The sequence below is a fragment of the Xenopus laevis genome, chromosome 6S (assembly GCF_017654675.1).
Source record: "Xenopus laevis strain J_2021 chromosome 6S, Xenopus_laevis_v10.1, whole genome shotgun sequence".
NCBI lineage: Eukaryota > Metazoa > Chordata > Amphibia > Anura > Pipidae > Xenopus > Xenopus laevis.
Window position 1 is genome coordinate 8685611 of NC_054382.1, and position 23649 is coordinate 8709259.

Consider the following 23649-nt stretch of genomic DNA (forward strand, 5'->3'; position numbering starts at 1 on the left):
CAGCCAAACAACAGAACAATGGGAAGATAACCAGATATCAGCTCCTTAACACAAGATAACAGCTGCCTGGTAGATCTAAGTACAACACTCAATAGTAAAAGCCAAGTCCAATTGAGACTGATTCAGTTACATTAAAGGGATACTGTCATCGGAAAACATATTTTTTTCAAAATGAATCAGTTAATAGAGCTACTCCAGCAGAATTCTGCACTGAAATCCATTTCTCAAAAGAACAAACAGATTTTTTTATATTCAATTTTGAAATCTGACATGGGGCTAGACATTTTGTCAATTTCCCAGCTGCCCCTGGTCATGTGACTTAGAATACCAGTTACACCCTCTCATGCTCTTACTCTTGCCATGCACATGGTGCCAACATGGATGCACTAAGGCAAGATGGCAACAGTAGGGCAAGATAGTGACTCAAAGGCAAAATGTGAACAGTAGGGCAAGATTGTGATACTAAGGAAGGTTGGGCAGTTGTTCCTCATGTCAGGCAGTGCACCTATTCTTACCTACAATAAACCAGCCATGATCATGTTTTATTTACTGTAACAGAGAAGCTGAATTCACTGTATTGCCTGCCTTTTTGATTTTTTAATTTTTTGTGCCCCTGATGAAGACCCTTAAGGTCGAAACGCGTTGGGCTCATTATGATTTGATTTTTGTTCTGTAATTTTTGTATTATTTTTTCTTTTTTGTCTAATAAATTAATTTGGTTTTTTCAAAATTAGGTGTGCGATCCATTCCTTTTTCTGTTAAATATTATGGAGACCCTTATGGGGAGTCACCTTTGGATCAGCACCCTGTAGTTTATCCAAAGAGGGTGTGCGCCTTCTTCTTTATATTTTGATGAATTCACTGTATTGCACTGTCCCAGTCCGGTCATGAGACCAAATACTGTCAGACTGGTTTTGTCTGTTTTCCCTTTGAGTGTACATATTAGGCTCTTGTTATTTGTTCAGCATTAATTCCTCCCAGTGATGCCAGCACAAAGCTTGCACTTCTTTCTCTCTTACTGTATTTCCCTTCAGGTGATATTTTTTGCCCATAAAAGTTAGATTTCTTTGCTTGCCCTTTTGAATGCTCTGCTGGAATTGGTCCACGAGTGCTTGTTATGGACACAATAGAACTGTAATTAACCGATTTGTTCCACGCAGCCTGAAATGATATATATACCCTCATCCTAACTGCCAGTGCCATTCAGTTTCCTTTTTAACTCCTTTCAAGGTTTCTGTTTCCTACTTTTATCTGGATTCTTAAAGTTGCAGCGTTCTCCAAAATCGGATTGGCCCATGGGAAGACTACAATGTGTATATCTATCTCCTGCCATAATGGACTTTAATTGATAATCCCGTTTTATTTGCTTCCAGAGACAGTAATGTACCTGACAAATATCTTCTGCAATAAGGTAAGAGGAAAATCATTTTTCTTATTCTGAAATATTATGTTATATCACATTCTGTTTTTGTTGGATTTTGCAGTGATTTAGTATATATTCAAGGCTTCCTAAATACACCCAAAAAGTCTCTGTTGGATCTGCTTCTGGGTACTGGGTCAGAATAAAGCAATAGTCACTCATGAAAGGTTAAATGATGCTTTTTGGGAAGGACTGAGAGTTTTTATTATTTCCAGGGATGCACCGAATCCATGACGGGTGCAGCGTCGATTCTGCCCCTCTCCCTTCTGCCCACCACAAACCTCCTACCACAAAATAATACATACACACCACTGGTTTGGAAAGAGATGGCCGCATATTAATTCCCCCACCTGGGGGAGAGGGGAATGGGGGTGGGGTGGCTGTACCCCAACTGCCAAGATAGGTTCCTGTTCCATTTCTCCCAAGCCCTAAACCAGGCTGCCTACCGTACCATGAGGACCCAGGCCTACCAGGCTACTTCCACTCACTATGAAATACCCCCTTTTAACTTCCCCTGGGGGTCCTTGCAAAGGTACCCTCCACAACTGCAACTAAAACCAACATTTAACAGGGAGGGAGAGTGGGATGCTGCGTCCTACTTCCTCCATGTCCTGGCACCGAATGGTAAGTATTACCGCTGCTCCTGCCTGATCGCTCGCCCGGGACCCGCCAGCCAATCAGAACCCCGGAATAGAAAAAGGGGGTGGGATAGTTGCTCTCCTAGGCCCCGTCAAGACCCTGTTGCCTCTATACGGGCCATGAGGTCCCAGGATTGAGTTCGGTATTCGGCCAGGATTCTGCCTTTTTCAGCGATTTGGATTCGCACGAATCCTTGTGCCTGGTCGAACCGAATCCTAATTTGCATATGTAAATTAGGGGCGGGTAGGGAAATCACGTGGCTTTTCGTCACAAAAGAAGAATTTTTTTAACTTTTTTCTTTCCTGCCCCGAATTTGCATATGCAAATTAGGATTCGGTTCGGGGTTAGGTCGAAACTTTCACCAAGGTTTCGGGGATTCGGCCGAATCCCAAATAGTGAATTCGGTGCGTCCCTAATTATTTCCATTTAACTGGGGATTCCAGCAGTGCAGAAATGGACAAACAATACAGATTTCAGGTGCAATTACATATACAAATATCTTTAAAACCCACTGTACTAATTGTTTATTGCAACATTGCCTAGAATTGCCTAATATTTTTGGGTGGGGCTGCCATTTAAAGCAAGTGTCACATAGGGCAATGCAATATGATGTGATCTTTCCTCCCACATAAGATCATATGTAATACAATTAATGGGATTGGCTGTCTTGTCTGGGTTATTGTATGGCACGACATAGTCATATATATATATATATATATCCCTTTTATTTAGAGCTGATAAACATGCAGGTTACAAGTACAAAGCCTACTTCTGATCCACCCAGCGTGCATTGTCTTGGGTCAATTAAATAGCACTCGTATGACATATGAATGGAAAATCCCAGAAGAACAACCGTTTGGGCACTTGAGCACCTTTCAGGGTTCATTAAAAGGGACACCATCATCAGAAATAGAAATAGTTGCATTTTTGCCAGTAAAGTTTAGCACAGCAGTATAATATTATAATGATTTTTGCACTTGTATAAGAATTGTAATCAGGTTATTTCAGGAATTTGTCAGTATACCAGCACCAATTTGATGTGTTAAAACACCCATCAACTCCCCATTATTTACCTGAGTAAGTCTTAAAGGGATACTGTCATGGGAAACATGTTTTTTTCTAAACACAGCAGTTAGCGCTGCTCCAGCAGAATTCTGCACTGAAATCCATTATTCAAAAGACCAAACAGATTTTTTTATATTCAATTTTGAAATCTGACATGGGGCAAGACATTTTGTCAGTTTCCCAGCTGCCCCTGGTCATGTGACTTGTGCTCTGATAAACTTCAGTCACTCTTTACTGCTGTACTGCAAGTTGGAGTGATATCACCCCCTTCCTTTCCCTCCCCAGCAGCCAAACAGAACAATGGGAAGGTAACCAGATAGCAGCTCCCTAACACAAGATAACAACTGCCTGGTAGATATAAGAACAGCACTCAATAGTAAAATCCAAGTCCCACTGAGACTGATCCAGTTATATTAAAGGGATCCTGTCATCGGAAAACATGTTTTTTTCAAACCGCATCAGTTAATAGTGCTACTCCAGCAGAATTCTGCACTGAAATCCATTTCTCAAAAGAGCAAACAGAGTTTTTTATATTTAATTTTGAAATCTGACATGGGGCTAGACATTTTGTCAGTTTCCCAGCTGCCCCTGGTCATGTGACTTGTGCCTGCACTTTAGGAGAGAAATGCTTTCTGGCAGGCTGCTGTTTTTCCTTCTCAATGTAACTGAATGTGTCTCAGTGGGACATGGGTTTTTACTATTGAGTGCTGTTCTTAGATCTACCAGGCAGCTGTTATCTTGTGTTAGGGAGCTGTTATCTGGTTACCTTCCCATTGTTCTTTTGTTTGGCTGCTGGGGGGGGGAGGGAGGGGGTGATATCACTCTAACTTGCAGTACAGCAGTAAAGAGTGATTGAAGTTTATCAGAGCACAAGTCACATGACCTGGGGCAGCTGGGAAATTGACAATATGTCTAGCCCCATGTCAGATTTCAAAATTGAATATAAAAAAATCTGTTTGCTCTTTTTAGAAATGGATTTCAGTGCAGAATTCTGCTGGAGCAGCACTATTAACTGATTCATTTTGGAAATTTTCCCATGACAGTATCCCTTTAAGTAGGAGAAATAACAGCCTGCCAGAAAGTAGTTCCATCCTAAAGTGCAGGCACAAGTCACATGACCAGGGGCAGCTGGGAAACTGACAATATGTCTAGCCCCGTGTCAGATTTCAAAATTGAATATAAAAAAGTCAGTTTGCTCTTTTGGGAATCGGATTTCAGTGCAGAATTCTGCTGGAGCAGCGCTGCTAACGTTTAAAAAAAAAAAAAACAGTATCCCTTTAATACCTCTTCAACCATGGATCTCAGGGATGGGGGGTGACACACTATTGAAGTGACCATAGTTGAATACTGTAGGTGCCAATGCATTATCAGGTCTTTCCACCCACTTCCCAGGAGACTTCCTAAGGTGATACAACATGTTTTCTTTCTTTATCCCATGCCATGTCAGTGGTTAGCGTTAGAGCTCAGGGTCGTAACTACAGAGGAAGCAGACCAAGGACGTAGAGGGGCCCCATGAGGCCCTAATTGATGAGCAATTTCAACACATATTTGTAAAAAAGGAGAACCTCTAGATATGTTGGTGGACCTAAAATGAATTTGCTGTGGGGCCCAGTAGCAACTAGTTATGCCACTGTTAGAGCTTAAAGGGATACAAGTTTGTTCTTCTCTGCACTCCAGCACTTGTTCCTGTATTCAATAGGCTGGCATCACTTCTGGCACACGGTGTTAAATTGGCATTAGTGTGTGATCCTTTTGGTGCATGTCTGTACGCCAGTCGGCAGCTTATTGGCCTGTGTGTTGGGCCATCCGACGGGCTTTCCTGATCGATATCTGGCCGAAAGTCGGCCAGATATCGATCAAGCCGGTTAAAAAATCCTGACGGATTGCTGCCGCATCTGTACATTTATGTGGTCCCGCGATCCGACCGCCTGTTTGGATCCATTATGATAGGGTCCAACGATCAGATCAGCCTGATATCACCACTTCAATGTGGGCATATCGGGTAAGATCCACTCATTTGGCTTGATCGCCAAATGAGCGGATCTCTACGTATATGGCCACGTTTAGCTTCAGCGTAGTGGTAGCCCCAGGGTTCCTCTGCATCAACACACAAACTTGCACAGGATTCATCAGGCAGGTTGGATGCAATGGCACTTGGCATAACCCTATGGAAGTGTAAGGAGCATGTTTGGAAAGTACCTTTAATGAAGGGCATCAATAATCCAACATTTGCTACAATTTTAGATGATTCCATTTTTGGGTTATTTGCCAAAAGTAGAATTTGCATATTAGGGTTCAAATTTGGTGGAGTCTTGTCTTTTCAGGAGGATCGTAGGCACTTTATGGGCAGATCAGGGGTGTGGGTGGATGGATCAGACGTGTGACTATGTACGCAAGGGGTGTTTATTTTTCATTGTGGTCTCATTTTATTGGTTGTCAGGACCCACCATAACCCAGAGTGTCCAGCTGATCACAGAACTAATAATTATGGCCCTGTAAGGGGGATAGGGCCTTGTTACAGTGGTGTAGGGTTCCATGATTACTGCTGGCAGGACTTATTGGGGTCTTCATTTATTCATTGCACCACTGTATATAAGTCATTGTGGGCACAACATGGGGGCATGTAGGTGGGAACACTATGATAACTGAGAGCCACATCTTTACCAGGATCCTAGAGGACACTACTCTAAACATGATTTAGCAGTATTGCTTTATAATATATATTCCTGCTGGAAAGTCCATAGCAAGGAAATAGATACTGTATACAGTGCATTGTGTGGATTATACAGTTGGAGAGAATGTTAAAGCAAGGATTATGGCAGCAGAACATTTGTTATGGAGACTGCTGAACAAAGTATTATATTTTCTCTGACAGCCGGAATAATTCCGTGAAGGGAAAACATTCCTTTTTGATAAGAAGGATTTATTTTCATTCTGTTCATACATGTTCAGTGAAACCCCTGCCTTTGGTTTATTCTCCATAGAAAGCTGCCTTTATCTGCATATCTATATCTGTGTGTGGGGGAGCTCAGTGCTTTACAGCTGTTACAAACCAGATGGTTAGTGCATTTTTAAAGGGACACTCCGCCTCTATTATTCATATTTTATATTAGTAATGCAAATATAAAGTAAGGAAAATATATAATCATTTTCCATTTGCTTTTCCCCCTATAAATTGTAGAGCACGAATGCATCTTTAATACTTCCTATAGACCACCAACATGGCCGCATGTTCTAAAATCACCGGTGGCACAGGCAGACATGGGTAATGGAATATTGCAGATATTGCTACAGGGCCAGTCTCCTGGATAATGAGTTGCATGGGATAGTAGGTTAGAGGGGATAGTGGACTAGAGTGAATAGTGGGTTGGTGAGGATAGTGGGATGGAGGGGATAGTGGGCTGGAGAGGATAATGAGTTGCATGGGATAGAGGGTTATTGGGGATAGTGGGTTGGAGAGGATAGTGGGTTGGGGAGGATAGTGGTTTGGAGGGGATAGTGGGTTGGAAAGAATAGTGGGTTGGAAAGGATAGTGGGTTGGAGGGGATAGTGAGCTGGAGAGGATAATGAGTTGCATGGGATAGTGGGTTAGAGGGGATAGTGGGTTGGAGGGGATAGTGTGTTGGAAAGGATAGTGGATTGGAGGGGATAGTGGCATGTTATAATGTACAGAGGTAACAGGATACAGTGGGGAGCAAGGGTGCCCTGTGCTTAAAGCATCATTAGAAGCTCAGATACTGTATCTCTCCTGCAGTATATTGTGCTCACCCACTGACTCACTGTAACAAATGAGCCAAAGCTGGACACTCAGGCAGTGAATTTGATGGATGGGAACCTTTCAGGAACATATTTCCTTACAGTGCAGCTCCCGCCCCTGTTTACCTTCCATTTACATGTTGGTGAAGGAGTTGAGTGGCACTATTAGCAATGCACCAATAATACCTCAATTATCAGCTGACTAGGGAATATAATTGTAGTTGTAGCCTTTTTGCCTGCAAACCCCAGATTGATCTACTTACTTTCTATAGCAAGAAGTATAGTATTTAGGATGAGAGCGTCTAGGACAAAGTCAGAAGTTTGGGGCCACCATGAGGTAAATCAAGTATGCCCAACCCGTGTCTCTCTGGAATTACACCTCTCATACCTCCTAATACACTCCCAATATCAGTAGGGTTTTCATTATGTGAGACATAACCAATAGGAATGGCAAGGGTTTATAGTTGTGCCAGGTTTCTGGGATTTACCCCGTGGGTAGAAAGAATCTCATCTTCCTACTTAGAAGAGGAAAAAACTGCCTTGTGAAGGGGTCAGTACCAACCCCAAATGTAAGGCTTTAGGAGATAATTATAATTGCGAGCATGGGAGTTTGACAGTATCAAGTTTGGGGGCACCTTTATGGACTTCTGGCCTCGCCACAGACCCTTTAATATTCTCCCACGTCACAGTCAGACATAAAGTTTAGATACAGCCACTCTTGGCAAATCTGCTGCTGAACGTCCTGTGCATGGGACCAAAAAGGTTCTGGCCAACCACTCTACATACATCTCCTGCATTATTCATTGATGCTCTAGCTTAGTGGTCTCAAACCTTTTATACCCATGAGCCACATTCAAATATAAAAAGAGTTGGGGAGCAACACAAGAATGAAAAAGTTCCAGGGGTTCCAAATAAGGGCTGTAATTGGCTATTTGGTAGCCCCTATATGGACTTGCAGCCTACAAGAGGCTCTGATTGGCAGTACATCTGGTTTTTATGCAACCATAACTCTTCTCCAAGCCTGGAATTCAAAAATAATCATCTGCTTTGAGGCCACTGGGAGCAACATCCAAGGGGCTAGGAAGCTTCATGTTTCTCAAAGTCTCTTGTTTGGGAATCACTGTTCTAGCTGTTGTGGTCACTGATTTTTAGCCTGTGTTTCTTATGTTATTGGTCAATAGTCACAATACTATGCTGGAATGATCCCTTTAAACCCAGAGCTTTGCCTCACCTGCCAGCATTTTAATGCCTCAAACTAAAACCTGAAAATTGAAACCATTCGGTTTGGTTGTTCCCTCCCTGTTGTTTTGTATCCTTTTTTTTTGGGCCAGGCTTTCTACCTTAAGTCAATAATCTCCCTGTAATGCACTTATCATTTACTTTTCAACCAAAACACCCAGGACAACCTGAAATACTGTACATGTAGCCAGTTCAGCGGAGAGAGGAGACCTTCTGTTCCAGGCAGAGCAACAGACTCTCCTTTCTCGTGGTGCCAAGTGACTTGTCAGAAGGTTCTGAAATCAGTCATCCAGAGATGGCAGGGTGCTGTGGGTGCTGGGAGAAGTTCTCGTTGTGGGAACGACTGGTAAAGGCGTATAAATATATGACTGAGATATTATCTCTGACTCACACTTTCAAGGAGCCAGCTGACGGCACCAGCAAGCCGAGCAAAATGGATATCAGCCGACTGGAGGAGCAGTATCACTGTATTAAGCAGAAGCAGAAGCAGCAGACCCACATCATTGTGTTTAAAGCAGGTACGTGGGGCACATAATCACTTTCATAACAAAAAATGAGCTGAACTGAAGGAGTGTCAGTAAAGGAAACTTTAGAACTTGATAATGGACCAACACTTACCAACAGACAAGTCTTATTACTTACTATTATTTACTCCTCTGTCCCCCCCCAACCTTATATCTCAGCTTCAGCTGCTCCCCCAAGTTCTGCTGATTGAAGGGGCTGGGAATTGCACTTCAATAATTTGTGTTCCTGGAAATATGGTGCATTCCTTTATCCCCTGCTGTTATCTAGCTCGACAGAGCAAAACATAATTATTTTTGTTATTATTACATGTATTTTTAGAGCACAGAGTATTAAGCAAATCTGTACTTAAAGCATTCTATACAGAATTGCGTAGTACATTGGCCCTTTATAAATATGTGCTGTTAATAATAATAATAATAATAATAATAATAAAAATATCTGACATTTAGAAAAATTAACTGAAACGGTTTCATTTCCAACAAAAAAGTCTTAAAATCTAAGGTAAAGGTGGGGTGAGACAGAGAGTGTTTAAATGGCATTGGCGTTTGATAAATAAGTCTACTGCACTTAATTACACAAATGGGTAAAGTGCAGGGACCCTGGAATTAACCCTACGTTTAGGGTGGCAGTAGCTCCAGGGCCAGTGCACCAGTCGGCAGAAGAGGCAGGACCAACGCAGTGTTGCTTAGCGCAACTATATGGAAGTCTGAACGTAAGTACCTTTACTTGTGCAGGTCAGAAATAATAAAACAGTATATAGCACCCAGTGCACACTGGCAGAAAGGGTGGTAGTGGGACCTAGGGGCTCCAGCCATGTACACGTGCACAGGGGTTTGTGGGTCACCTCTGAGTGAATCCACCTTCCCATGGAGACGTGTCCCTGCAAAAAGTTCCCCCAGTGGTCTACCTTAGAAATAATATTTTAATGAAGTTCTTCTAAATTCCTAATGGGGGAGTCTGTAGCACCCAGACTAGCAACATTCAACACATTTTAATTTTTATACCCCTATTCGAGTGTAAATTCAAGTGGGAGATTTATCACACCTCGACCATGGAAACAGTCCTAATTTGCGACCTAAAACCTGGCGAGTTCATGTACAAGTCAATGGCAGAGGTCCGTTGAGCCATTTGGAGATGTTAATAGCCTTCCTGACATTCATGGTTTTTTTTTTTCGGAAGAAAAACCCGATTCGCACAAATCTAATATAAATCGAATACGACTAGAAACTTTGGGTCACAACCATGCAGATCTACATGCATCAAATCAGATTCGCAAAGACTGGATGTAGGGTGAAAACAATTAAGAGAAACAATATGGTTACCCCCAGCCCTGTGTATAAATACATAAAATAAAAATGGTTTGTTCTTTGCAAACAATAGCCTATTGTACCTTATTGATGTCAATGTTAAATAACAGTTTCATGTAGGTGTGTGGGTGTAGCCTGTGGGATCACTGGTATTAAACCTATAAGGTACCTGCCATATATATATATATATATACACACACACACAGTATATACAGTATATAGATATTCAGGGAGCACTAAAAAAATCAATGGCTTTTGATTTTTTGGTTTAGAATCTGATGGGAATAAGCTCCGCCATTTGGCTGCTCCTTTAAGCAATACCCCAGTCCAAAGGATCTTATTATAATGCTGGGTATAAAGTAAATATATACATATTAAGATTTTACTGAAGTTATGTACCACTGCTCTTAATAAAAAAAACTCTGTTTGCCCCAGAGCATTCCTGTCTCCCATAGACTCCATTTTATCCAAACAATCCAAATTTATTAAAATAATTTTTTTCTCTGTAATAATAAAACAGCACCTTGTACTTGATCCCAACTAAGATATAATTAATCCTTATTGGAAGCAGAGCCAGTCTATTGGGTTTATTTAAAGTTTACATGATTTTCTAGTAGACTTAAGGTATGAAGATCCAAATTACAGAAAGATACGTTATCCGGAAAACTCCAGGTCCTGAGCATTCTGGATAACGGGTCCTATACCTGTATAGATAATTTGGGTTGAAGAGAAATCCATACATTTCAACACTTGCAAATGACCCCAGGGCATATATGTACTGTATAGATAGATAGATAGATAGATAGATAGATAGATAGATAGATAGATAGATAGATAGATAGATAGATAGATAGATAGATAGATAGACATATACATACACTCTGATGGGAAATGCTTGCCAGTTTCAGTTCCGGTGTATAAAACACTTGTTATAGGGTGATACTGTATATCAGGTCCGGACTGAGAATTAAAATAGGCCCAGCCATTTAATTTACACAGGGGCCCAATCAGCCCCCACCAGCCCACTAAATAGTGACTTTCTATGGCACCTTATAAATGTTAATTGAAGTATAATGGAAAGTACAGTAGACAGTGTACAATGACAGGTGGGATCTGAAAAAACATGGCGAGCAGTGATGGGCGAATTTGTCCTGTTTCACTTACGGCAGAAAACGGTGAAAAATGCGAGAAACGCTTTGAAGTCAATGGGTGTCAATATTATTTTTATGCGCACGGCGAATCTGACACGCACCCATATTTTTTTGACGCAGTGGATTTTTCGCCCGCGTCTTTTTGGTCAAAGTTTCGAGAATTTATTCGCAGGGGGAAAAAGTGGAAATTCGCAGCGAATTCATCATAGGCGAATTTATTACATCACTACTGGTGAGCCCACTGACAGATTCGCTCCCTGCAGGAATCTATCGGTGCTTCATCCTGAACTCCCCCCTATCACTGCTGCAATGGAAAAGTATAAGGTATGTGTGTGTGTGGGGGGGGGGGGTTAGTTGCAATCCCTAAAGTGTGGTGACTGGAGCCTGTAGGCCAAGGACATCCCAGACCGATATCTATAGCAGAGGATTTAGCTGTAGATTCAGAGCAGGGTAAAGTGCTTTGAATGAATCTGCTGAAAGGTGGAACATATACACCTCTTAGAAAAAACACATACAACTTGAGTGAGGATTAGGCAGTAAATATTCCCAGAAAACCAAGTTAAACAAACCTTACTGCTCCCTCCATTGTATTCACATGTTCACCTTCAACTGAGAAGCCATAGAATACACCTAATGCATTTCAATCCATAGTGGGTCTTCATCAGTCATGAAAATACATTAAAAAGCAGAAAGGCCGAAAAATAGCTTATCTGACATTTTATATAAGTTCTACTCCTAATGAAATCACTGATTGAGGTTCACAGATGTTAGGTTGTATTATATGGGCCAGCCCCAAGGAACTAGTACCTTACTTCTTTATTAGATTAGGCAATTGGTGATCATTTTTCTTGGCCTTAACAGAACCATTATTAGCCTCTACATCAGCCATTCTCAAAAGGTTTCCCAAGGTTTTTGGGCACAAACACTGTTTCAGGAGACAATTCTACTTGTGACCATCTACCTATGGCTTGAAGGGAATTTATAAGTTACACACACTTGATGGAGAAGCTAAAGAAGGAGACCCTGGAATTTATTGTACTGAGAAACATGATGCTCCTCCATTGTGCCATTACCCTAAGAAGTAGTGAAACTAGAAGCTAGATTGTTGCCAGGGAAGGTCCTCTGTTATAGGAAAGACCATCATTCTTCTGGTGCAAGCCTGTTCCCCAGGGTAAATGTTGCATATGGCTTTATTCTGATTGGAGGGTTTTAATGCTGTTGGCAAGCTGTCATTTTGGAGAGAGTAGTCCCTCCCACTCTGATCCCAAGAATGTACCGACCACGTGGAAGTATGGGAATCCAGCGCACACAAACAAAAAAAACATACAACACAAAATGTAATTGTCAGTAGCATCCAATCAGCAACTCGTTTAGATAATTCTTCTTCAATTTAAAGAATGAAAGCAGACATCTGATTGGTTGCTACAGTCAACTGCACATTATTATTAAACCAATAGCACTGCAACCACAGTGTCTTTTGTTTGATGACTGTGTAATTAAGATATTGTAATCATTTCTATGATCATACAGTACTTAGGCTCAAGCACTTGTATTTACCTCTAATAATCTAAGGTAAAACAGCCCTGATTTTTCACTTCTTTACCTTTCAGACGTGGCCCTAATAATCTCCGACAGATATCTCAAGGTGCTAACATAAACTTTATGTAAATTCTACGTGCCCTTGACTGAGCTCGACTGGAATTAACATATTCAGTCATTCGGCAAAGGTTGGCTTCTGGGTGTTTTTGTTCCAGGTGCACTGCATTGAAAAACTGCACAGGCTGCTTCTTAAGCAAGAAATACTTTAAATTATGCAAATCTGTGTATATGAAGAGTTGTTTCCCACAGAGGTGCAGTCATCCCACAGGCAATGCTGGCTCTGTAACATCATACAGGGTGATTGAGATGCAAGAAGGCTTCCAGGTGTGAGCCAAGGTCAGTGTCGGACTGGGACACCAGGGGCCCACCCAAAAACCGTAGACCATGGGCCCACCATAAAACCTTAGACCAGGGGCCCACTCTCATTACTAAAATTCTTCATATCCTCACTCAACCTCTATTCTCCCAGTTTGTTTTCTTTACATACTATAATCTATTATTCCATCTATTTACCCTCTTTGTTCTCATAGAATAGGGAATGGCCAGCAAATAGGCCAAAAGTTTGGCAGCATGAGGGCCCACTGACACCTGGGCCCACCGGGAGTTTTCCTGGTATCCCGGTGGGCCAGTCCGACACTGGCCAAGGTTACTGCTATATTCAAGGTCAGAATGTCCTGTCAGGGTACCAAAGGATCTGCATTCTGGGAAAATCCCATTAGCCCTTTATTATTTCTGTCCCATGTCTCTATAACCTCTATACCAGTGATCCCCAACCAGTTGCTCACAAACAACATGTTGCTCTCCAACCACTTGAATGTTGCTCCCAGTGGCCTCAAAGCAGGTCTTTGAATTCCAGGTTTGGAGGCAAGTTTTGGTTGCAAAAAACCAAATGTACTGCCAATCAGAACCTCCTGTAGGCTGCAAGTCCACATAGGGGCTACAAAATAGCCAATCACAGCCTGTATTTTGTCCCCCAGAACTTTATTAATGCTTGTGTTGCTCCTCGACTATTTTTTAAATTTGAATGTGGCTCATGGGTTAAAAAGGTTGGGAACCTCCATTCTGTACCATTTGCAGCTGACTCCATCTAACTGTGGTGAGAGTGTGTCCTGGAGGTCAGGTCCTCTAGGGTGGGCTCTGGGAGGTCCAGTCCAACACTGGTTATAGTGTAGGCTTCTGCTGTGACCGTAATTAAATGAACTCCAAAAATACTCAACCAAGGTTTAGCAGAAAATGAATCTGCCGAAAGCCTACTAAATAAGAGGGATCTTGGGGGATATCAGAAATAAAAATGCAAAGGACATATTGTATTGTGTTAAGCTGGCCATACACGGGCCGATAAAAGCTGCCGACAGACAGAGTTCCCAGCTTATTGGCCCATGTGTGGGGCCCTCCGACAGGTTTACCCGATCGATATCTGGCCAAAAGTCGGGCAGATGTTGATCGGGCAGGGTTAAAAACCCATTTGGATCGTGGCCACATATATTCGTTGATGCGGCCCTGCGATATGACCACCCATATTGCCTGCATTATGATATGATATCTGGGAGAGATCCATTAGTTTGGTGACATCACTAAACGAGCAGATCTCTAAGCGTATGGCCACCTTTACACAGATGTATAAGATACTGTGAATGTATACATCAGCGATTACAGCCCCCATCTTACTGCAACTCCTACCATCCCAGTACCAAGAAATGCTGAATGTAACTAGGGATGGATAGGGGAGATATTATGTGGGCTAGGAGGAGGTATAAACACGTACCAAACACAGTCTATAGTACTACTAACTACTATCTCAGCCAGTGTTGGATTGGCCTATGATCTAAGGCCAGGTTACCCAACTTTTTTTTAACCTGTGAGCCCCATTCAAATGTAAAATGAGTTGGGGAGCAACACAAGCATGAAAAAAAATCCTGGGGGTGCCAAATAAAGCTGTTTAGTAGCCCCTTTGTGGACTGGCAGCCTACGGGAAGTTCTGTTTGGCCACAAACCTGGTTTTTATGCAACCAAAACTTGCCTCCAAGCCTGGAATTCAAAAATAAGCACCTGCTTTGATGCGACTGGGAGCAACATACAAGGGGTTGGTGGGCAACTCATGTGCCACTGGTTGGGGACTGCTGGTCTAAGGTTTTCTGGAAGGCCCCTGGCATCCCAATTCGATCTCAGCCTTCCTGCTCCACCTCAGCCTTGATGGTCTGCTGACTAAGGTATAGAGTTGTGTATGACCCAGAGTGGGGAAAGGAGAACAATTAAAGTTACAGACCAAAATTATATTATAAAGGCCCAGTGCCAGTTGGGCATATACTGGTACAAATAGAGCACCATGGAGATGGAAAATATGGCCCAAAACAAGAAAGAGCTCTCCCTCTTTGGGCAAACATTCCCTCTCATAAATTAGCCCCCCGCCCTCCTTTGAGATACTAGTAATGTTCTCTGCTCTATCTGTTGTTGGTTTATATGTGCCATTAGCACAGCTACTAGTGATTACTTTTCATTAGCTCTATTGAACAGCAGAGGGATAGAAGCTTTGGCTCCAAATCACCCCATTTAAGTACAAGGACAAACATTAGAAAGTACTGACGGATGTGTTATTGACTTAGCAAATGCTGGGCCTTTTGTTTGCTGATTTATTGTGCTATTTGCTTTCTTGGCTTTAGCACAGGAGTTTCATGTACAGGTGGTTTAGAAATGGCAAATGTTATAGGTTATGTAATATTCTAATATGTCCGGCTCGGGGACGTCCAACCTACTGTTGATTTATAACTCCCACAATCCCTAAATACTTGTGTCTATCAAGGTGTGCTGGGAGTTGCATCAGAACCAGGTTATATGATTGGAGGTGAGAAAGAAATCACTGTCATCCAATCACCATGGTTTAATGAAACCCGATAAGGCAGGTGTTAATTGACCAAGTGCCACAAAGGCCCTATTTGTGATTGATATGTTATATTGCAGGCCTATTATTAGTTTTATTATAACATGTACCCACCTTGTACTTCTAAAGCACTCGGTGTCGGCTGGATACCAGGAAAACTCCCAGTGGGCTCAGTCTTATTTCATGGTCATTCACTATTTCTTTATGGGAAAAAAGAGGCTTAATAATAGGAGAATTGAGTATAGTAAGTGATTTAAAAGCCTATGAGAATAAAGAGGCTGAGTGAGGAGAGGAGTTATAATTATTTGGTCTTTCTGTTGGGTCCCAGGCATCTAAGTCCGACACTGAAAGCACCAACATATTACGCAGCATTGTACAACAGAGGTGTTCATACTTGAAACAGATGCTTGCTGACCAATACAAGAAATAAAGGAGACATTTTAGTCCCCATAACCTAGGGAAGGTTGATTCCAGCTACATGGAGATAACCCTCCTGTGCCAGGCCATGGGCACATTAAGCAGTTGTGTAGTAATCTCACCAGTGTATCCATCTGAGTCTCCTCACCATGCTGAGCTGAGTATCCCACATTGCTTCATATGTGTGTAGCTTCTGGGCATTTTGGGTGTACAAGTTTCTATTACAGTGTGTTGTTGGGTATGAAAAACACAGGGATACAAGCCCTCTTGACTTTCACAGGCACTGCAGCAACATATGAGATAACGATATAGAACTAGGAGTTTATGGATTATTGTGATTTTAACCATATACACATTAAACCATGGTGATAGGATTATCTTACTTGTATTTGCCTTAGGGCTCTGGCACACAGAACATTTTGTCCACATAAAACAAAGTCTCCCTGGGTTCCTTCCCATGGGCAATAATGTAAATCTCTGGTGGGAAAACATATGAGTCTCTTACGCTTTCAGAAGTAGCCTGAAGTTGCCTCACAAGGAAACTTCGGAAACGAAGCAACGTGAATGCTATCCCACCGGCGATACACACTCTCGCCGATACACACTTATTGCCGCTAGATATATTATAATGCCAAAAGTATATGGACACCAGCCTGTCCAGTATCTCCTTATAAAACTAAGGGACTAATATGAAGTTGGCCCTCTCTTTGCTGCTTAAATAGCATTTACACTCTAGTCTGAGAAGGCATTCCTCTAGATGTAGGGAACATTGTTGGTGGGGTTTGATTCCTTTCATATATGAGAGGTTGGGGGTTGGGCCTGGCTCGATTGGGCTTTCCAATACATGCCCAAGGTGTTTGGTTGGGTTGAAGGGTTCTTTGCAGCCAGTCAAGTCTAATCCCATCTCAGCAAACCCATTCTGTATGGACTTACTTTGTGCAGTATATAAATGCATTATAGCGCCAACCAGAAGTCACAGATTTGTCATTGTATAATCTAGTGGCCCCTGTATTGACAATTATTGGTGTGGCCTGAATATTAAATTTCAAAAATTCTAAGGCATGGCCACATCCTTATCATGTTCCATTTTGTCTTCATTGGCTCACATGCATCAAAGTGACTTGGTCTTGCCGGAAGCTTTTTGTTAGATGACTAATTTCTCGCACTCTGTTTTGGGAATGTTCGTCAGAACAATGGCACTGGGAAGTACAACGAGTGGGTGGCAGACTGTAAAGGATCATGCAAGGATTTAGCATTTAATGAAAGTATCTGGAGACAATTGTATCCCAAGGTCCAAAATGAGATTCAGGGCAATTATTTGGGGAACGGGCTGGATCAAGGATGATGCCTTAATGACAGGTGTAACCAAGGCGTGTTCAAATGAAGAAGGAAAGATAAAAGCTTGTTGGCAGGTGTTAAATGTGAGTGAGTAAAGATTTCCATGAGATGGCAATGGCATATTGTGCTCATTTCAACTACCTATAAGATCATATCTGTTGTGTTTACCCGGTGTAAGATTCCACATACTTGAGTATATATACCCTAAGGTACACAGGCTGTCAGGTCCGGATTTGCGGCAAGGCCGCATAGGCCCGGGCCTAGGGCGGCAAAGAAATAGGGGCGGCATGCCGCCCAGCCGCCGTTCAACTGCACCAGCTGCGCCGGCGTTTTTTCGCCGGCGCGCTGGGCTGCAGGCTGTTGGTTCCGGCTGTTGTCAGGCTGCATGTTTTTGCCGGCTGAGAGAAGCAGATCTGCTCAGTGCCACTGCTCCATTGATTTCAATCCGATCAGCCTGTGTGTGGTCACACTAAGTGGACCTGAAGCTGAGGTCAGTTTTTGGGCTGACCTCAGCCTGTGGGGCAAATTCACTAAGCGCCGAAGCGCCGAACGCTAGCGTTAATTCGCTAGCGTTTGGCATTTTCGTTACTGTGCAAATTCACTAACGAACGCTGGCGTAGTTTCGCTAGTGTTACTTCGCACCCTTACGCCTGGCGAATTTTCGCTAGCGATGTAACTACGCAAATTCACTAACTTGCGCAGTGTACTGAACGCTACCTTTTACGCTAGACTTCCTTCGCCATCTCAGACCAGGCGAAGCGCAATAGAGTAGATAGGGATTGTTTCAAAAAAAGTCAAAATTTTTTCTAAGTCCCAAAAAACGCTGGCGTGTTTTCTACATTATGGGTGATAGGCTGAAAAAGATCGAAAAAATTTTTGGGGCTTCCCTCCTTCCCCCCTACATTTCCTGACTCATGGCAACTTACCTAGACAGTGGGCACATGTGTAGGGCAAAATAAAATTTTTATTTGATGATTTGAAGGTTTTCTAGGCATTTGTAGTGCTGATACGTATTCCTCCATTGAAATTTGAATTTGGCGCCATATGAAATTAGCCTTCGCTAGCGTAACTTCGCTTTACATAGCGAATCAACGCTAGCGCAACTTCGCAACCTTACGCAACTTTGGATTTTAGTGAATTTGCGGAGCGCTGGCGAAACTACGCCTGGCGAAGTGCGGCGAAGCGCGGCGAAGTGCGGCGAAGCGCGGCGAAGTTGCGCCTGGCGAAACTACGATTGTTAGTGAATTTGCCCATGTGTGTGACTGCACACATTTAAATCAATGGAGCAAGAACACTGAGCAGATCTGCTTCTCTCAGCCGGCAAAAATATGCCACCTGGAAACAGCCGGAGCCAACAGCCTGTGTGCCCAAAGCCTAAAGGACACATATATCTGTAGGGCAGTAGGAGTCTTATGATGACAATAGACAGGCTTATTTTCTGGGTTCCCACTGCAGTCCGATCACTCCAGTTGGAATTTGTAGAGTTACCTACCATACCTTTCAACAAAACACTGTGAGCTCTGCTGAAATCTCTGCTGCACCAAAACCAGTACAATGCGAGTGATATCTCCAGTGAGGTCCGTGGCACCCAGGTTTATTCAGGAAATTCAAATTGTTTGAAATCATCCCGCATTCATTTTAATGGCAAGTAACGTATGGTATCCCAAAACCCAGAAAAAATCCCAAGGTCCTGTTCTGCCTCTAACAAACACCTTTCTCATCGGGAGGAGCCCTCCACTACTAGGATGTCGCCAGGTCTTAAAGTGAGAGGACCAAGGGGGAATCCTGGGCAGGCAAGGGAACCAGAACGTATAAAGGAAGAATGGGGAACAGAGAACGTAGATGTGGAGCAGGACAGGTCATTACCAATGAGTCAGTGCAGAGCAGGCGGTTTTATAAGCAGACTAATGGCTTGTACGGATCACCTGTAGTGATGGGTGAATTTCCCACGAAATTTGCGAAACAGCAAAAAATTTTGAAACTCGAAAATTGACAGCCACGTTAATTTTGGCGCCGGCGTTAAAGTCAATGGGCGTCCGAATATTGTTGATGTGCATCGATTTTGACTCAAGCGACTTTTCAAAATTTTTTTGATGCCGGCGAATTTATACGCCCATCGTTAATCACCTGTGACCAGATGGGCAACAGGTTAAAGAAGCCATCCTTATTTGCTACAAGGATACCAATAGGAATGAACCAGGGCCTTAGCTGTCTGTTCACATAGAGCAGTGGCAGCACAGAAACACCAGGTCCCTGGTTCAAATCCCAGCAGGGTGTTACCTGGACAACATTGGACAACAGAAGAAGAAATCTCTGTTGTAGTTTGGATTTATTTACTGCACAGGTTTCACTCCATAGCCCAAATATGTTCAGTTTATTTGTACAGAGGGCAATGTGCAGAGCAGGCACATGTTAATTCTAACATACAGGTATGGTCTTGTTTCTCATCAATAATTCACAAGGGTGTTTCTGCAAAGTGTTTATTATAAGGGTAATTAATATTAATTACAGCAGTGAGTCAAGGGAAAGCTGCAATTGAAGCATGGATACAATCTGTGGCACTGATTCTTAGTAAACAAATAATTACAAAATAGGAAAATTCTGTATGAAGATATTATGGCTTCAGTTCCAAAATAATACATCTGCCTTTATAATAACCCAGAATACATTGGGATTTTTGCTGCAGAGAAGAAAAAAAGCACCATCTACAGTTTATATATAAACAGGTATGGGACCTGTAATCCAGAATGCTCAGGACCTGGAGTTTTCCAGATAATGGATCTTTCCGTAATTTGGATCTTCATGTCTTGTTTTTACTAGAAAATCATGTAAACCTGAAATAAACCCAATAGGCTGGTTTTGCGTCTAATAGGGATTAATTGATTAATTATATCTTAGTTGGGATCAAGTACAAACTACTGTTTTATTATTACTCAGAAGAAAAAAATTGAGTCAATGGGAAATGGCCTCCCTGTAATTCAGAGTTTTCTGGATAACGGGTTTCTGGATAATGGATCCCATACCTGTAGCTGGAAACACAATATTTGCCCTAAAGCTGTGCCCCTGGGGAGGAATTAAGTAATGGGGGTGAGGATCATAGGTCCAATCTAGGGCATGAGAACTTTGCAGATGGATCAGGGTTAAGCATTTTTAAATATTTGGATTAATTGGATAAAATGGAGTCTATGGGAAATGGCCTTTCCGTAATTCGGAGCTTTCTGGATAAAGGTTTCCGGATAACAGATCCAATTCCTAGCTTATTAACATGGGCACAACTAAATAAATCCGATTCCATTGTTTATTGGGGAAGGAGAGTGGAGGATAACATGGTGCACCACTTTTTGTCAACCGCGAGAAACTGACTGCTCTGCGAATTCTTGGCATCGTTTTGCGAAAACATTCTCGGCAAAACCATACATGGTGAAAAATTTCGCTCATTACTATCTATAACGTACAAAAAGTCTACTTCGGTGTAAAGGAAAATCGTGAAATTTACTGTACTTCATATCCGCCAGGAACCAGTGCAAGGGATTAATAAGAAAATACTATAGTGCCCGTGCATGGTGCAAAGGAAAAATCAACGCTATCCGCTCTGTTGTTAAAAAAGATGATTTGCAGCCTAGAGTCCCTGGTTAATAATTATTATTATAAAGAGCATAATAACCCCCCCCCCCCATATCATTTAAAAAAAACTTGTTTCTACCCCACCGAGGTAACAATTCCCAGCAGGATTCAGCCAGCCGTTACCGTGTATGCAGTTCATGAGAACATTGAGCAAGGATTTCATATCAGAATATACAGCAAATATGAATAAGAACTGAAAGTACTGGACGGACTGTGCGACTGGGTCCTTGTCACAATGTTCTCATTAACTGCTAATAACCTGGGACAATAATATCAAACTGGGTGTTTATTGAGTTCGAATCTGCCCTTTGTTGTTAATGGACTAATAACCCAAGTCATACTGTGTCCTTGGCTTTCATCTAGAACTATGTGTCCAATGCCTTTGGTGCATCAGTAGGTATTGGATAATATATAACTTACCTATATTGTGTCAAATACTGTATATCTTTCATACCTTACATATATAAATGTATAAGGAGTAATTTACTTTGCAAGTGTACTTATTTCGGCAGGTGGTAAGGGCAGGGCCTAAGGCAGCAAAATATTAGGAGCGACATGTCGCCCAGCCGTGGGAGCACTGGGGACGCGCCGCTCAGGGAGGTAGTGCGGATGGGTGCTAGGACCAGGAAATCTGGCCCTGACTCTAGCTTGTTTATCTGAATCATGCACAAATTAGGGGACAGGTTGGGGGCAGGAGTATGGGTGTCTCCCCCCACCCCGCAGTCTGGAATTCAAGGATTCTAGCTAGGGTTGCAAACTTTTTTTCTTACCTTAAACCAGCCTTTCGTGTCAGGGGTGGGCCTAGGGTCGCCACCTTTTCCCCCGACTTACTCTGGGGGGAGGCGGGGCAGTGATGCAGCGGGGGTGGGGCTATGCCACAGCAGGGCAGGACTGTGATGTGGTGGGGCTGGGTTATCATTGGGGACGGGGCTTTGACGCAGATTGCTGCATCAATCTCAGGAAATACTGCCCCGTTTTTCTAATTTGAAAAACCGGGCAGCCAGTTTTGACCCGAACAACCCTTCAAAAAACTGAGCTGTCCGGGTCAAAACCAGACAGGTGACATCCCAAGTTGGGCAATGCTATCACTTTAGGGTGGGGCTATAAAATATGGGGGGCAGGGAAACAGGTGGGTTGAGTGGAAGAAAGGTTGATGGGAATGGAAAATGTGAGAAGGAAGTGGGCGGCCTGGGAGGGGAAATGGACAGACTGGGAGGGGAAATGGGCAGACTGGGCAGGGAAATGGGAAGACTGGGTGGGGAAATGAGTTGACTGGGCAGGGAAATGGACAGGCCTGTGGTTAAAGTGGAGGTTGGCAGCAGAGAGGGTAATGCAACAGAGGGATTTATAGGAATTTAAATTTCTGTATTGAATTTGTAATACTGTTGCTGGTCCGAGCTGCTGATTTACTAGCTAGGCCAATCAAATGGCAGACAGATGGCAACCCTAATTCTACTGGTTTATGTTTCAGGTGAAAGTGAACTAATTTCGGGGGAACCCGTGCTAAACACAGTTGCGGTCAATGAAGTGGTCAGAAAACAAAAGTCCTTTGAGGAGCAGACCCCAGTGAAAGACGTAATGCTGGAAGTGCCGGATAAGAGTTACCTGAAAGAGAGCGACGGCTCATGGCATGCACACATCAACATTCACCGCATGGGGCAGCTGGACTGCCAGTTTGGGATAGAAAACGGCAGAGCTGTGAATGCCATTAAATTTGAAAATAAAAGACCGCCATTTAATCGTATGGTGAGCTGTGACACGGTGGCCAATAATCATAAAGAGCACCGCTCCCTGGAGAGAGACGGTCGTAGCTCTTCTGTGGACAGTCCACATGGCAGCTCTTACAACAAACTGCAACACACAATCCCAGCATCCTGGGCAAGCTTAAAGCTTTCTTCTCCCTCTGATAAAATTACCTACTATCCATTCCCCCAGAAGAAACACCCACGGATATCGGAAACAGCCAGAAAGCTTGGCTTATATGTAACGCATTAAAGCTAATATTTGCACTGGCAACCAGAAGGTTAATGTGACCTACGTGCCTGCCCCACCTTTTCATTGGGCATAAAGAAATGACTTTGTTTTAAAGGGGAATTAAAGTATAAAATAGAATAAGGCTAGAAATGCTGTATTTTTTATACTAAACATAAACATGAACTTACTGCACCACAAGCCTAATCAAACACATGATTTATGCTTTCAAATTTGGCCACAGGGGGTCACCATCTTGTAACTTTGTTATACATCTTTGCAAGACCAAGACTGTGCACATGCTCAGTGTGGTCTGGGCTGCTTAGGGATCGTCATAAATGATCAAAACCGCACAAGTCAAATAATATCTGCCAGAAGCCGATACAGCAAGACTGATTAATAATCAGAATATACAGACTGCACTGGGTCCTGTGTTGTCATGTAATCTAATGGGGATTTTATAGTTTTTGTATTGTTTAATACAAACTTTCTCCAACTCTGCAGAACCAGTGGCTGCAGCCAAATAATCCTCCAAAATAGAATTCCAGTTTATCTGTTTAAATCTGCCTCCATGATCTTTGTCCCTGCAGGTTCAGGGACAGTTCCACCAGACTACAGACACTTGGTAGATTCCAACAATGCACCATCTATTCATGAACTGTAGGGGCGCTGTTGTTGCCTGATTCATTTGTATCAATGTAAATATGCAGAAAAGGAATG

At 42.7% G+C, this 23649-nt stretch overlaps 1 protein-coding gene across 1 annotated transcript; it reads left to right on the forward strand.

Annotated features, from left to right (window-relative positions):
* The first annotated feature begins 968 nt into the window (after positions 1 to 968).
* LOC108719660 lies at positions 969 to 23065 on the forward strand. The gene is made up of 3 exons (XM_041567349.1): positions 969 to 1411; positions 8520 to 8637; positions 22430 to 23065. Exons 1-3 carry the CDS (start codon positions 1382 to 1384, stop codon positions 22951 to 22953), a joined length of 672 nt encoding a protein of 223 aa, XP_041423283.1. The 5' UTR covers positions 969 to 1381; the 3' UTR covers positions 22954 to 23065.
* The last annotated feature ends 584 nt before the right edge of the window (positions 23066 to 23649 follow it).